Below are 16,155 nucleotides of genomic sequence, written 5' to 3'. Positions count from 1 at the left end.
CTTTCCCCAGTAAAAATTAAGTACCCTCTAAGATGGATATCATAAACACTGACCTATTTCAACAGCAAATTCTATTTTAAAAGATCTTTGCAAGTCCTTTCCAAATAAAAGGCTGTTCATTTAACAGGTAAGGCAGCCCTGGCATTCCTTCCCATGGTCCCTCTGTGATGAATGACTGGCTAAAGCAACTGATAGGTGAAATTCCTCGAAGTGCAAAGTTTTCAAAGTCTTTGTGACAATCTTTGTGTGCTCCATGCCAGCCAACTCTATTTATTTATAGGGACACAGTACTTTAGCAGGCAAACAGTATCCAGACTGGAATCAGTCCACTTGTAAAAGCAGGGCTCATTTGGATCCAGCACCACCTGTGTCTTATCCAAAAAAATCATTTAGTCGATTACCAACTTACAAGGTACATCTTCCCCTCCTAAAACGGGCCACCTTAACTGTTCAAGTAACTGGTAACCATTAACACACCACCCTTCTGAGGGTTTGCTGTTCTGTGGATTCATTATGCTTTAGACACTGTAAAGTTTCTGCTGCTGTTTTCTTTTCATACTACTACTGTGGTTTTTTTTTTCCAAGTGAAAACTTTAACTGTGATTTTGTTCTACATTGCTAAAACTACGCTAAAAACTCTAGATCTTCTTCAGCTTTGAATTTTACAGAGTCTAAATGCAGTCTCTGGAACAATTTTAAGTAACAAAGTGCCGTCACCATCAGAGAGCTGGGAGCTTTGATGAACAGAGATTTTACATTTGAAGTTCTGTTTTGATCCATGTTCAAAACAAGGAAGTTTGCCATCTGTTATCCTGTTACTTAAGCCCTTTCTTTCAGCTTGCAGGCTGGATACAATTTCATGCCCACCTGTTGCTGTCCAACCATTAATTATCAAGATCCACTCCTTTTTGATTTTAACCTCTCAACATAATGCATTTGCTGCTGTTTGCTCTCAGATGTAAGAGCTTACCTTGAGCTGTGGCTCTTCTTCATCCAGAAGAGAGATAATTCCAGCTGCAAAGCAAGATCATAGTCAGTTTTGGACTCTCTGTATCAAAAGCGAGCTTCTTATTTAGTTCAAAACCAACAGAACAGGAAAGAAGGCTGTCTCTGGACTGCTGGTTTCAAATCTTCAGTATCAAATTTCAAAAATCAGATTCAAGTTTGTATAAACATGATGTAAAATAGTTCAGAATTTATAACTGAAAAGGCACATTATTTATAAAAGATGATCCTTCTTAGAGAAAAACATATTAGACAAGAACTCAGAGAATGTTTTCATGCCAAGGCAGCAGGCCTCATGGATAAGAGATGTCACACCTCATAACTTTTACAAGACTCCCGATGCTGTCCCAGAACATTTGTACAAACATCTACAGAAATATTGTTTAACTGACGTGACTGCGAGGTTCACAGATATTGGGGGAGCTTAATCTGAAGAACCAATCTCTGGGTGGTTTCACTGTCAGACTGCAAGGATGCAACAGAAAGGGTCAGAAGAGGATTTGATCAAAGTCCAACCCAATTCAGTGCTTTAAATCTTTCATCTGTTGTACAGCTTGAGGACCTTCTAAATCTAAGATGTGAAACTGGGAAGGCTGGAGGACCATGGGCTGAACTGGGCTTTCAAAAGATCTTGACAAATCTAAAATGATCATGTGCAGGTCCAAACTAAAATGTACAAATAGAGAATACAAACAGCAGAGAGGGTTAAGATGAAACACGATCAGTGATATCACTTGGCTGCAGTGGGAGAAGGAGAAGACAACTCTCACACAGATGTGTGAGAGCAGTTCTTGGCAGATCCCTGAGGCACCTTCCCTCCCCTTGGCACCACATCCCAGCCCAGCCCCGTGTCCAGAGCTGGGCACCATCTCGTGAGAGTCACAAGCAAACCCAGGAGTTCAGAGCTGGGCAGGAAGAACAGGGAGCTCTGGGAATCAGCTCCTGAAGCGTGGCTGGAGGCTTGGAACTGGTTGGTCTATGGAAATCTGGGAAAGGTGCAGAGTCCAGGTACAGGGCAGCTGGGGGAAGGGAATAATCTGACCTTTGTGTCAGATATGAACAGGAGGAGTAAGACCAAGCTTTAGTGAAGCTTCACAGAATGAGGTTTGATGGTATGAAAAGTCTTCTCACAGTAACACAGTTATGCACTTTGCCTATCAAGGTCACAGAGACTCCATTATCTTTTTAAAAAAAGAGATCTTTTAAAAACCAGGTGAGACACAGGTCCATCAGTAGCAGCAACTGAAGGAGCACCAATGGGGCTTCTGGGCAGGGAAGGCAGGTTCAGCAGCCCAGCCCACAGTGCTCCTTCCAGCTGCTTTCTGAAACTCTACTCCAAACATTTGCTTTGAGGGTTTTTGTGATTTTTTAAAAATTTTTTATTTTAAATAAGCTCCTGTGTTCCTGATCTTTCAGGAGGAAACAATCTCTCTCACACACTGCCTACACATCTCACTTCAATATGTCATTTTTACATTTTTAAAGCCCCTCCAAAATGAATTCCTACTTCCCATTACTTAAAAGTAGGAGTTAAACAAAGCAAAGGGCTCAGAAAGAGAAAAGCACTTGGGGACTGTTGTCCTCTGCACTGTTCCTGCGGCAGAGCCACAACCATACAGGTGTTAATTCCTGGCCTGAGTATTTTTGGAAATACTTCCCGTATTTTCTCACACTCTCGAGCTCTCAGTAGGCCCACAGTGTGTAACATCTCCTTCCTCACTCGCCTCATTATCCCGGCCTCTTCGGACTGACATTTACTCCGCGAGGCATTCGCGTTCCCGAACTCCTCCGAAGTCCTTCCCATTCCCTCTCTCAGTCCCTGCCGCACCTCCCGTGGACCCTGAGAGCCCCCCGGTTTCACACCCCCCACGCGGTGTCCCCTGGAAGCACCGAGCCCTCCTCTCACATCCCCTGCTCACCCCCCCCGCACCGCCCGGACCCGCACGGGCACCGGAGCCCTCGTGAGGCACCGGCAGGTCACGGCCGTGCCGCACCGCAGAGCGGCTCCCGTGGGTGCCCGGGCCGGGGGAGCCCCGTGAGGGGCGGCCCCGCCGAACCGCGGCGTTGCCCAGTCACGGCCCTGACTCAGCGAAACCCCGGCGAGCAAACGCGGCCGCGCGCCGCCGCCTCACCGGCCGAGGTGATCATGGTGGCGCCGGGCTGTCCGTCGGGGCGCGGCGCGGGGGGCACGGGGGGTCCGAGGGGTCGCTCCGGTCCGGCCCAGCCGCGGTGCCGCCACCGCCCGGCCCGGAAGTGCCGCCCAGGGCCCCTTCCGGCGGCTCCGCGCTGCAACCGGGAAAGGTGCCCGTGGCGATCGCCTGCGCGGGACGGCGGGGAAACCTGCAGGCGGAAGTGGGGCAGCCCTGCCGCGGGGGTCCTCGCGCCTCCCTCTGCCCTTCACTGACAGCGCGGGGTCTGCACGAAGCGTCGGAGACCCTGCACAGCCCACAGAGCCCACACGGCACCCGCACAGCCCACAGAGCCCACACGGCACCCGCACAGCCCACAGAGCCCACACCGGACCCGCTCAGCCCACTCCTGATACTTGGCATGGGAGGGTGCTCAGCCCTCCCAGCCCACACCCCACAGCCCGGGAAGGGGGCCGGAGCTGTGGGGTCCCCATAGGGGACCCCGTCAGTGCCCGTGTTCGCGCCGTGCCCAGAGAAGTGGCTGTGCCCCCATGCCAGGACAGGCTGCCCGCAATGAGGAGGCATCTTTGGGGGCACAGCGTGTGCCTTGGCGTCACAGGGATCAGGGATTTTACCTCATGGACTTACCACCTCTTGCCGGCCGCCTCTGACTCTTCTTAAATGTGTTTCCATGGGGAAAGGCCTTACCCAATCCCATCTCTCCCTTGAAAAGGGAAGCACAAGGACAGAGGAGTCTGACAGCCCCCTACCAAATCCCTTTCCCCTTCCATCATTTGACAGCACAGGGCAGTGACCAGATCTGCACAGACACAGACCTGAAGTTGCCCCAGTCGCAGAGGAACATGGAGTTATTTTGGCTCCTGCCTTGCTTCTGGTACAGACAGATGGGACACGCAGGCTGGTGGATTTGCAAAAGGGAAAGTCCAGCTCAACAGCAATGGTGCTGCCTTCTGGAGGGTTTGAATTCCCTGATGGCATCAGTGAGTGAAAGTTATTAATGAAAGTTCTTAATTAAAGTTCTTGATGAAGGTTACCAGAGACCTACCCAAGACACCAAGAGGGGCAGCTCCACCTTAAAGACAACTGGGAAGATCTCCTGCCTTCCCCACTGCCCCACTTGAGCTGCTCACAGACCAGTTCTGCTGGTCTTCCAGATATCATACAGTGGGGTCACTTTCATTCCCTACCCATATCCCTTTTATTCAAACCAAGATAAATATGAGTTAAGCCATGGATAATGCTACTTCAAGGATACACCATGGCAAACAAACAAACAAACAAAAAAAGCACATTCCAATTCAGAAATTAAATGTCTTTATTTTTTACAAAAAGCACATAACAGTACCCTTACCTTATTAAATAAATGAAACATGTAAAACTATCTGCTTACAGCTCCATGTGTCCAGATGGTGAAAAAAGACAAGAGCAAAAAAAAGAAAAAAGGATTCCAGTCACTTTTATTCCTCAGTCAAAGGTAAACAACACTTTTGATCAAAAGTATTCCCACTCACATCTCCTAAAGCCCCAGGCAGTTCATCTGCTTCCACAGAAGTCTTCCTGAAAGGGTAAACTTGCATGATTTACCTGAAAATTACCAGTAAATAAATCCATTGGATTTTCAGCACCAAGGTAAGTTTAACTGCAAATCTGTGCTCTTGGGCCACCTCTGCATTGCTGAATTCCTGGCAGCAAAGGCCAAATGCTGCAAGAAAATAAAGATTTCCCCCACCACAGTGTCAAGTCCTACTGGACTCACCGAACCAAGGGCTTTATTGGGACATACAGACCTGCCCAGTGACCTGGGCTCTGCTGTGCAGACAAGCAGAGGGACTTCCCTGCACAGCAGAGCCATGGGCTCGTGCCAGGGATGGAGCAGGAAGGAACCTTCATCCCACCAAGATGCACTTAGTGCTCAGTGCTGAAACCTGGGGTCACGCATAGAGCCACTCACACCAAGTGTCTTCATTGAGTCACTTAGTTACATTTGTATTTTCCACCTGGTCATTAGCACAGAAATCCTGTAGAAATCCTGCAGGCTTGAAGGAGAGCAGGTCGGTGCCCTCTCTGCAGAGCAACATGCTCTGTCAATGCCAGCTGCTCTCCACAGCCACATCCACACAGGAAAGTGTTTCTGCTGTGAAGAGACGTGACATGCACTTCCCCAAAGGCTGCTCACATGGACTTGGCATCCTGGCAACACTCCCCCCTCTTGCCCACTCCAGCATGCCCCAGACACCCTCAGCCACACACTCCTCCAGCCCAAAGGGCAAAGCAACACCATCACTAAAGGGACCAGTTCCAAACCTGAGAGCTGCTGCTCTCTGCTCCAGTGTTACCATCATAACCCCGGCGGGGTAGGCAGGTGTTGGTGTCCCCATCCCACTGGTAGGGAAACTGAGGCACAGAAAAATGATGTGGTGAAAAATATTGATGATCATGGTCATGAGTGGAGCTGGGTAAAAAAAAACATCCCTTGCTCCAGATAAGAGCTAGAGAGATGCTGAAGGCACAGTGCTGGGAGAGAGTGCTGGCCAGAGCTGGCAGGACTGCAGGCACTTCAGGTGCCACTGGGAAAAAGGAGCCGGAGAGGGGACAGACATGCACAGAGGATGTACTGACACAAATCAGCGCTAACCCAGAGGAGAGGTAGGCATGATACGACAGGTTGAATTTGCTGATCTGAACTGGATCAAACTCCTAAAGAACCCAGCAGCTTGTGCTAAAAATAAAATAAGACATGTTTTATGTTGCATAAAGTAAGAATGGAAAAGGTAGTAATATTTCTCATAAACCAAGGATTTATAATTATTTGTGTTGCCACACAGACTACAGGCAGCCCTTTGGAACTACTTAAATAGATCATTTTTATATATTTATTCATGAAGCAGCCACATCTTGTGTTACCTTTCACCTCCAAGCTCTGCCATCACATAGCTGTGGAGATGTCCCAGGTAAGATGGGCCTCTCCCATAGCCCCATCCAACACCTGCCACACCTTACTGTCCATCTGCCACCCCTCCAACCCAGGCAGTCCATCAGCCAGTCTGTGAGCACTAGGACAAGCCAGAGGAATCCTGCTCCCAAATCACACTCTGCTCAAGCTGCCATTACTATCAATATCTTTTATATTATTCCTGCTACCCACAGTGGGCTGTTACTCCATTCTTCACTTTACACAGTTACACTCAAGCCTTTTCAGTAGCTGGTAGATCCAGGACCTCATTTAGTCCCACTGCAGTCTCTCCACACCACTGTCACTTGTCTTTTTTTTTTTTTTTGGCTCGATCACAAAGAGAGTGGGAACTTCAAAGCACCAATAAAGCAGGAAAACAAGGCAGCAGAATTGGTCTGCCAGGGAGGCCAGCCCTGGCAGCCTCAGCAGGGAACTTTGCTCAGAATTAGAAAATGCTCCTCATTCTTCAAACAGGTGGCTGCATTTCATGCTCAAATTCCCAACGTTATCTTGCCCAGGATATGGGATACATCCCCAAAGGCCTTCTCAGAAGCCCAGTGTCCAGCAGCAGCTCCAGGCACAGCAGGGAATGGCTCTCTGGCACAGACCCCAGAGGCTGTTGGCAGCTCCAGAAGACCCTGAGGAGTTCAGCTGAGCAGCTTCTCCATGGAGTGGTGGGTCCTTGGAGGAGAGGGTGAGTGAGCATTGCACAGCTCCTCCTCCCACTGCTCCAAATCCACCGGGCAGATCTGGGATGTGGACTGTGCTGGGTGCCCAGCAGCTCTAGGTGCCTGTGCCTCCAGCAGCTTCTTCGCAGTTTCCATTGGGGGACAGGCTGGTCAGAGCCACTTCTTCCTCGGGGTCCTGCAGGCCATCTACAAAGAGCAGAGAGAGGTCAGGGGAGATCTGAATGAAAAACCCTCATACAAAATATAAAAGATGAAAAGAAAGCATGGAATGAAGCAGTTGATGTATACTCATAGTCTAAGCACAACTCATTTTTTTCGTAACTGAATTTCATTTTGTTTTATGAACTCAACATTGCTTCAGCAAATAGAGCAAAGGAGCACAGGGTCCAGCTCCTGGCCTCCTGAAGTCTCAGCAAGCTCAGAACAAGTTGCATGGCCACAAGGCATCATTTGCCTGGCACTGACAGCAAGATCAGGCACTCTTCTGACCCTGAAAGACCTGTCTCAAAGCTACACAAAGTGGGCATTTCAGTTGTTTTCTCCAGACTCCTATGCACTTTAAGCATTTTATGTGTTTAAGAGGCATTTAGACAATATCCTTAATAAAATCTTTTAATGTTTTGCAAGCCCCAAAGTGGTCAGGCAGTTGGACTAGATGATCATCATAGGTCCCTTTCAACTGAAGATATAATATATTCTATTCTTTTTACAGCAAAGGAGCTTTCCCTCCTCTTTGTGCTTCATAGAACAATCTAGATCTCCACACTACACACCTTGTAGGCACCTGCATGAGGCACTTCTGCAGAAAGAAAATCACTGCTGGGAAAGGCAAGCAGAAGTGCCAACTGTGCACAAAGGCTGAACACAAGACTATTTGTTATCTGAACAATTTCCTTTAGAATCAGGGAGCCCAAGGCTGATTGCCCTCTCCCTTCTCTCTGCCAGCCCCAAAGGCAAGTGGTTTGAACACTCCTTCCAGCTGTGTTTGCAGGAAACACCATGTAACATCAGAGTGATACTTCTAATTCATTGTTTAGCCAGACAGTAGTTCTGCTGCCAGAAACTCCAGCAAAAGGCAGCTGAGTTCAGCAGTGCTTCCAGGGGTATATTTGGGCACTGGACCCAGCATGGCTTTGTTTAGGCAAGCGAAAGATCAGAAAACAGGGAGACAGCAACACAAAAGACAGATGTGTGCTGGTTGTCTTCAGGTTTGGGCCAAACCACAGCCAGGGAAGAGAGGCCACCAGAGCTGGAAATAGCTGAAGGAGGCCACCAGCAAGGGGCTTGGGCACCAGGGAGTCAGTGAGGAACCTCTGATGGTCACAGTAGAGTACAAGGGAGGGAGCAGGGCATACCTTCATGAATGTTGTTTGCAGCTTTTGCTTTGTGATCTTTTCTCCAGCTCCTCTGTTTCCAAGAAATGCACCGCAGGAAGGATGGTAGCCTCCACCTCTCCCTGTCTTTCGCCTCTTCTGAATAAATGAGAGAAGGTGAGTTCAGACTGGTAGCAGGTCAGCCCTGCTGCTGCCCCACTTCTACTCCACAAGCCCAATTTCTCAAAGCAAAACCAGGTCCACACCACAGAGCCACCCATGGAAAGCACAGAGCAGTTCCTGACAATCCTTATTTCTGGCTGAAACCTCTCTTCTATCCTGGAAATTTGTCTCCAGTGTCAGTTTGTACTTTTTACCTCACTGCCAAAATCATTCTGGAGGCAGCAGCGCAGAGCAAGCAAGAAACCTGGCAGGAGCTCAGCCAGCTCAAGTGGCAAGGCTGGGAATTGACCTGGTGAGGGAATTCCCACAGAAGGAAGATTTTCTTTTGCATTATCACACAGCTTCTGCACCATCAACCTATTTACTGTTCCCTGCTTTATTAAGCAATTCCCTGAACACACACAGGCTTGCAGCACACTGAAAACTGCAGCAAATTGCAGAGAGCCTGTGGTCGATGTATTTATTCTGGAAGACAACAAAGTTACTACAGATTTTCAAGCCATTATAGTAAAACACTACAGCAGCTTGTAAAATACTACAGCAGTGTAATTTTTATGGTCTCCAACAGCAGCAGTTCAGCATCTCCATTGAGCCTTTCATCTCCTAATCAGATAACAAATGATAACAAATTCAGTGTCCTTCAGCTTATCAAACCATTGCGACACTAAAGGGTTCACAGTGACAATCCTTCCTGCCAGTCAACAAAACAAAAGCTCTAGTGCACTGCCTGGCATGGCTCTTTAGAGGCATGGCTATGCTTGGGATCCCTCTGTCCACATGGAGATTTTGGAAGGCAGGACTCACAGGAGCATGGAAAGAAGCTGTCCCTGCCTAAGGCTGAACCCTAGAGCTGATGAGTGTCCTCATTACACATGCAGGTCCTGGGACACTTACATGACTCAGAGCACCAGGCAGAGCACCAGAGCTGAATTAAAGCTGAGTCCTCCTACCCACCACAATTATAAAGCACACAGAAACAGGCTGCAACACCCAATCTAGCTCCTCCTGCTCCTCGTTCTCCACAGCTACATATACTGAGTCAAGCACTAGCAGCGTGCCAAGGTAGAAAAAGGTCATGTATGTCATGTATGCAGGGGTGCTTTTCTGCATCTGCAGCTGATGCCCCACCAGGCTGCTGTGACCAGAACTGGAGGACTCACTGATGTCTGAGAGCACACCAGAAATTCTTGCAGCAGCAACAATGTGAGGAAGACAAAAACTTGCAAAAGGAGAGAAGTTGGAGAGCAGATTGTGCATGCCTCAGTTACAGAGTTGGCAGAAGACAGCCCTGTGCCGTCACAATGGGTCCTCGCCATCTCAAAGTTTCTCGATGTTCAGATCCAAGATTCTGGGCTGAGCTGATGGAAAAAAGCACCTGAACTGCAGCCAACTATCCCAATGTCCCAGGGATCCCAGAGGACCCTGTCAATGTGATGCTGAAGGCAAGTGCCAGGACCCATTACGGTAAAGGCAGCAAGACAGCAGAACACTCGAGCCCCTGGAAATGCTGGGGAGCAAGGGAAAAGTGGGAAAAAATGTAAGAAGGGAGGATGAAAGGGGAACAGCCCAAGACAATCAGTGCCAAAGATTAAGGTGTTTTGCGTGGCATCTGTGACAGCAGAGCCTGCCCAGCTGCCCATCACCCTGCAGTGGCACACAAACATGACTCACCTTTCGCCTCAGAACAAGTGCTGTTCCTCAGGCCTGACTGACACCCAGCTTTCATCCTGCCGTCCTCACCTTGACATATGGTTTTACACCCAAACAGTGACTTGCTGTTCTCACTTATTCATTTTGTAAAATCAGCATAAGCATCTTCCTCCTGCAGGAAGGTCAGGTCCTGCCTGCACCCTACAGCATGGGCCACACCCAATCCTGCATCCCTCAAGAACACACGTGGAACAAGCATGGAAGGCCACCATGTCAGGGATGGCCAGAATGTCACAACTGTCACCTGCCACATCCCTGTTATCCGTGAGCTGCTCCAGTACTTCCCAAACTGCTGGGATATTTGTCCAGCCGCTAGAACTGGGAACCTCACCAAAAAGCGACAGATCCCACTGGGAAGGCTCAGATCCCGCTAACATGAAAGAGGTCTCATTGGAGAAGGACCCCATCAGGAACGGTCAGATCCCGATGGGAAAAGCCAGATCCCATTGAGGAGGAGATCCCATCAGGAGATCAGATCCCATTAGGATGGGGTAGATCTCACCAAGGAGGGGAAGATTCCGCAGGAAAACGGAGGAAATCCCGCTATAAAATCCCCAAGGTGAGAAGGAGGAAGGGTCGGGCCGGGCCCCCGGTGTTCCCCCCGTCCCGGTCGGTACCTGCGGGGTGCTGCAGGGCGGCCCGCAGGGCGCGGCAGGCGGCGGCGCGGCACTCGCCGGGGCAGCCGGGGCTGTACCGGGCCGCCTGCACCGTGCCGGGCGCCGGGAAGTGCCGCCGCAGCGCCGCGTCCAGCACGGCCGCGTCCTCGCCGTCCCCGCCGGGCAGCAGGACGCCCACGACGGCGGGCGGCGGCGCCGCGGGCAGGCGGCCCCGCACGTCCCGCACCACCTCCCGCAGGCGGGCCCGGGCCCCGCGGCCCCGCACCGCCCCGCTCAGCACCAGCAGCAGCCGCGCTTCCAGCGCTCTCCGCCGCCCGCCGCCCGCCCGCCGCCGCCGCGACCGGCACCCCGGCACCGGGCACGGTGCGGGCGGCGCCTCGTCGCCCAGGAGGTCGCGGGCAAAGGCGGCCATCGCGGGCGCCGCCGGGGCTCCCTCGGCCACCTCGGCCACCAGCAGCACCGCCCGCCGCCCGCCCGCCCGCTCCACCAGCGCCCGCAGCTCCTGCAGCTCCGCCGCCGCCATCCCCCGCCGTGCGCCCTGCCCGGCCCCGCACCCGAACCCGCACCGCCCCCAGCCCCGGCTCCGCACCGCCCACTGCCCCGCACCCGCCCCGCCACCCGCCACCAGCCACCAGCCCCGGCCCCCGCGTAGAGCAACACCCCCTGCGCACACCCCGGGCAGCGGGGCGGGGGCGGAATGTTACGGATTGCCCCCCTCCATCCCCGTCCCGTCCCCGCACACACCCCCGGGGAACAGCCCCCGCCTGCTGCAGGGTGGGCACAGAGGAGATGGTATTAGTGGGGGGCACGGGACCCCCCGATCGGCCACACAATCAGACTCGGAGCTCTTGCACGGGCTGGTCTTGTTTCACATGAAGAGGTGATAAAATTCAGGCAAAAATCGTGCTGTGGAGGGGCTAGGAATGTGAGAGAGGGATGAGCAGAGACTGTGGTGACTGCAAAGTGGGACACACACGGGGCCACAATAGAGGAGCAGCTGATCATACACCTCAAAGGGTATAAGGTGTGCCTTAGGGTGTAACATCCCATACCCCAGGGCAGTGATGGAGTGAACTCCCTGGCATCGTGTGCCATTGGCACTACGAAGCTGCACAGACTGGCCGAGCTATAGCCACACCTGGAAACAATTCCACTTTGGAAATAATTATGCCTTCAAAGGACATACCCACCCCACTGGTCACAAGTTTCCCAATTCGTACCCGGCTGAGCTGCAGTCCCCAAACCACACACTGCATCTCTGAATCCCTCCCCAGATCAGTGCCCTTTGGCTTTCCTTCTGCAAACATCACATCCATCCCCCTCCACACAAAACACAGCCCACAGTCACAGCCCCACCAGCATCATCAGCGCTCTACAGTGATACACACATGTCCCAACAAAGCACAAATGTTTGCAGGGGTAAATCTGGAGCATTAGTCAGGGCTTTGCTTTAGTCAGGGCTTCAGTGCTGGCGCTTGTTACACGTATCCCACAAGCTGGCTCTGCCGTCTGAGGGCGAATGAAAGCCTCTGTGCCCAGCCCTGGCACTTGCACGGGGAAGCTCCAAACCATGCCATGTGGTAAATACTTCCCCTCTGCCATATCAGAACTGGCTCCTCCAAACTGGCAACGGTAATATCTTATCATAACCTGGGAAGGGATAAACAGCTCAAAGGTGCAAACGGCCAGAATCACCTTGGCTAGTCCCTCTCTGAGGCCGTTTGAAGCCAAACCATCTCTGAGTGCACTGGGGGGGTGAAAGCAGAGCCGAAATCCATGTGCCTGCCCTGGATCAGTGATTCCCAACACGTGCATAGGGGCACACTTGTGCCAGGAAGGTGTCTGAGCCAGGTACCTGCTCCCTGCCCTTACTCGTGGCCATCTGTCCCCAGAGCCCAGCAGATCAGCAGCCACAGCACCGCGAGGGATGTGCCACAGGCTGGTCCTCAGGCTGGTGACAGCTCGGGAAGGTCACTGTGCATCACCAGTTTTAATCTTGGAAAACATTTGCCCCAGGTATGACAGTCTGAGCAAATGCTACCCCAGGCCAGCATCGTGGGGCTGGACAGCCCAGGCAAGGGTTTCAGAGAGACTTTCTGCCCTGGGTCCTAGCAAAAGTAACTTACTCATTACATGTGCTGATAAGCAAATGGGGAGGGAAGAGGGGAGATAAAACAGAAGGATTAGGCTCCTCTTCCAAAGATCAGGGTCTATTGTTGCAAGAGCCTACGCTTCCATGCCAACATGATAGCCCTCGCAGCAGCTGTCAACATGGCAGGGCTAAAGTCAGACATAACTCAACAGCCAGGTCTGGCCTTAGTATTGCTCAGATTTTGTACTAACAAGGATTTTTTTCTCATCTGTTCAGAATCCTGGTCATGGCCCTCATGGGCCAATGGAGAAACGTCCAGGTGTAATCAGCACCATGAGCTCTGCCAGCAGCAGCAGGAGGGGCCAAGAGGGTGTGATGGTCCCAGAAACCCTCATCTCCCTGCAGACTGCCACAAGAAGACCCACAGAGTGTTTAAACTCCTTATGAGCTGCCTGCACAGCCTGTCCTGTGCCCATTACACCCTTCCTGAGCCCATTTACAGTACAGGTCTCACAGGGTTTTCAAGCAGTGCCGTGCCAGTGACTAGCCTGGAGATGCCAAGATGCCTCAGGCATTGGGAAGTTGGCTTTCAGGCAGGCAATTCCCAAGATTTATGAAGATAAATCTTGTAGAGAAAGTATAGAAAAAATTGAAGTTATCTTCCTAACTCAGCTCAGAAAGCACACCATTGGCTACTTTTCTGCAGCAGCCACAGTGTTTAAACTGCCAGGACAGCCACTAAAAAGTAATATTTGGGACTACATAGAACTGTTCTCCATGGCCACTGCAATTCTTTAGTTAATTTTGGGTACACACCAGCAAAGGCTGGTTGGAAAGCTGAATGTCACCCACAATACCCAAACAACCTTGTTTACATTTCTTTACTCATTAACAGAGGTAAGATTTAATAGCACATACAACTTTATCTCCTTTTGTGTTACTTAAAGAGGTACCACTCAAACAGATCAGAGGCACTCATGAGCTCAGCAGCCGCGTTTGTAGTCCCCCACAAAGTGTCTTCAGAGCCCTGTCAGGAATCTGAGCAAAAACACAGATATATTTAGAAGGCCTGACACTCCTTCAAGTATCTATCTGAATGTCACAATTGTAGAGAATCTCTACAGACAGCCCTAAATGAAAGTAATCACACCTCTTACATATGCCCATAGCTGTTCAGAGCAGACACAACAGCTGCTCATTTTGGACTTCAAAGGAGGAGAGAAGATGCTTTGTTCAGAGAAATAAATTTGGCATGTGTATTAGTAGTGTCTTGAAGTCTAAACAAAATCAAAGGTCTGGATTAGAGCCCTTAAGAAGTGCATTTACCAAGATTAACCTTGCTTCTAAAGAGAGTAGAAAGAGGATGGAAAAAGGATTCTCATGCTAATTTTGACGCAGCAGCGGTGCTCACGGGAGCACATGGAAAAGCCTCTGAGCCAGCCAGGAATGGGAACTGGCTGCTGACAAGCTAAGCCTTAGCAAATCTTTGCACAAGTGCTCTGTCACAGACCTGCTCTCCCAGACTGCTTCAATTTACTGCTTTGGAAAAACACGTCCTTATGAGTTGCTGTGAAGCATCTGCTTTACTTGTGCAGCACTACCAGGAGCATTGCTGCAGGGCACCAGCACTTCACTGAGCTCTTCATCCAGGGAGATCTGCTAGGATCCTCCAAAGAAGTAGCAGAGGAGGTAATAGTGAGAGAAGAAAATACCCGAAACCTCATCTATCCCGTTGCCCTGAACATCCCAGTCCCACTGATACCCTTCTAGCCTGTCTCCTGTTCACTCCTCCATGGCTCTTCCAATCTCCTCCAGTGACCTTCCCCAAAACTCCTCTCAATCTTTCTGGCCCCTGAACACAAACCTCTTCCTATTTTTCACCCATTGAAGCCTGAACTTTGTATCAAACCAGACAGAACCCTTTCTGTTACAAGTTCAGTCACAACGAAATCCAAGCTGGGTCATCACTTTGTTCTGCCCAGGTCCCCTTGCCCCAGACCTCCAGGGACAGCTGGGTCAGCTCCAGTTTTGGTCCCGTGGCAGCCTGTACCAACTCAGCCCTGGCCTGGATCCATGCAAGTCATCACACTTCTCTGAGCTCCACTCAGGGGAGGTTACACACCATAAGCAAATAAAGTTGGGAACTTCCAGGCTGCCCTATGCCAGGGACACACCCTTGCTTCCTGATGGGGAACCTCAAAGATTTCCCTGCCTCTCTTCTCCCAAATCCTGTTCCCTTTGAAAGCTGTGCCTCTTCCTGCCCATCTCTGGAGTTGTCCTAATTTTCCTCCTGTTTCCTTAAGTCATCGTCCCTTTCTGGATGGCAAAGGGGCATTGGAAGGTATGTCTGAAGAGGAGGATGGGAACCTGGCACAGGGCCATGTGCAGGGAGCCCAAACTGTTGTGTCAGTCGTGATCACACAATAGGAGAGATGCCTCTGCCTGTCACCTTAGAGATGGATGGAGGCTGCCCCTCAGGCTGCTCTGCTCTTTGATCCTCCACTGGAAGATGTTGAAAAACTGGCAATAAATATGAAATCAGACCCAAGGACCAAGCTGCCTCTTTTGGCCTTTTTTCTGGCTGTCCTCCCAGACCCTCATCTGGACCTTGCTTTTGGTTTGACACCAGGACCCATGACTAGCTGTTCACAGCCACCAGTCTCCATTCTTTCCCAGTACACATGTGCCTTTGACACCAGCAGCCCAGCTTTTCTGTGCTTACCTTTTGCAGCACCTCTTAAAAAATCACCCCAAATGTCACCAAGATGGAAACCAGTAGCTGGGGACCACTGCAAGGAGATGCAGCCCCTCCTGCCTCCCTCACGCTCCCTCTTGCCTCCTCCATCCTCCTCCACAAAGCCTCTTCTTGCCACAGGCCAAGCTCTCAGGTTCTCAGAACTGCTCTCTTTAAAAAGGCAAAGAAAGGGCAGATCATCAGCTTCCCAGGCTGGAGTTGCTCTGATGGGTAGAGCAGGCGGGTTTGGTTCTACCTGTGCTGACACTGTTGAGCCCTGAAAGAGGCCACAGAGAGGCCCTTCTGGTACACTACATGGCACCAAAGGGCAACTGAGCTTTGCCCGGGCATGTAGTGCCAGATCAGTGAGGAGCAGGGCTAGGCAAGGGTGTTTCAGAAATGTACAAGCTTGGTCTGGATGGCAAAGCTTGGCTTAGGTGCTGTCTTGAGCAAGATCATCTTCCAGAGGTTACACACTGATCCTCAGGTGTCAAGAGCCCACAGGACAGCTGCTCTCTGCTGCTCACAATGTGTGATGCCAGCTGAGCAGAGCAGGTTATTCTCTTCTGTTCTGGGAGTAGAGCTGTTGCCCTTGGCAGACTTCTGGGCCATGCAGCAGTGCTCCTTATGCCTGCTGGTGTGCCTCCTCCTTGGGCTGCAGCTGAGCTGGGTGAAGAGGGTTCAGGCCACAGCTCTTTGTTCCCACTTT

General features: G+C 51.1%; 2 protein-coding genes across 2 annotated transcripts in view; both read right to left on the bottom strand.

Moving 5' to 3' along the window:
* The window catches only part of PSMD1 (proteasome 26S subunit, non-ATPase 1), a 70,083-nt gene extending 66,820 nt beyond the window's left edge, over positions 1-3,263 (bottom strand). Inside the window, exons 1-2 of the mRNA XM_027751036.2 lie at positions 3,138-3,263; positions 971-1,014 (exon numbers count right to left, since the gene is read on the bottom strand). Of these exons, the coding sequence (XP_027606837.1) occupies positions 971-1,014; positions 3,138-3,153 (60 nt within the window). The 5' untranslated portion in view covers positions 3,154-3,263. The remainder of the gene's footprint in view (positions 1-970; positions 1,015-3,137) is intronic.
* A 1,189-nt stretch (positions 3,264-4,452) lies between these two features.
* On the bottom strand, positions 4,453-11,143 carry CUNH2orf72 (chromosome unknown C2orf72 homolog). The gene is made up of 3 exons (XM_027751089.2): positions 10,621-11,143; positions 8,153-8,269; positions 4,453-6,983 (listed from the first exon to the last, which is right to left on the bottom strand). Exons 1-3 carry the CDS (start codon positions 11,141-11,143, stop codon positions 6,892-6,894), a joined length of 732 nt encoding a protein of 243 aa, XP_027606890.1. The 3' UTR covers positions 4,453-6,891.
* Between the last annotated feature and the right edge of the window lie 5,012 nt (positions 11,144-16,155).

The sequence above is a fragment of the Pipra filicauda genome, unplaced genomic scaffold (assembly GCF_003945595.2).
Source record: "Pipra filicauda isolate LSUMZ 115617 unplaced genomic scaffold, ASM394559v2 scaffold98_size3848907_pilon, whole genome shotgun sequence".
Taxonomy (NCBI): domain Eukaryota; kingdom Metazoa; phylum Chordata; class Aves; order Passeriformes; family Pipridae; genus Pipra; species Pipra filicauda.
Note: the sequence above shows the minus strand (reverse complement) of the source record. Positions and strands in the feature narration are given on the sequence as shown.

What these genes read in the sequence shown, in the direction of transcription:
- CUNH2orf72 (XM_027751089.2), bottom strand. Translation starts at nt 11,143, where the DNA reads ATGGCGGCGGCGGAGCTGCAGGAGCTGCGGGCGCTGGTGGAGCGGGCG. An exon ending in CGCCCTGCAGCACCCCGCAG is followed by an intron (nt 8,270 to 10,620) that starts GTACCGACCGGG and finishes TCATTTATTCAG; the next exon opens with AAGAGGCGAAAGACAGGGAG. An exon ending in TGCAAACAACATTCATGAAG is followed by an intron (nt 6,984 to 8,152) that starts GTATGCCCTGCT and finishes TGCTCTTTGTAG; the next exon opens with ATGGCCTGCAGGACCCCGAG.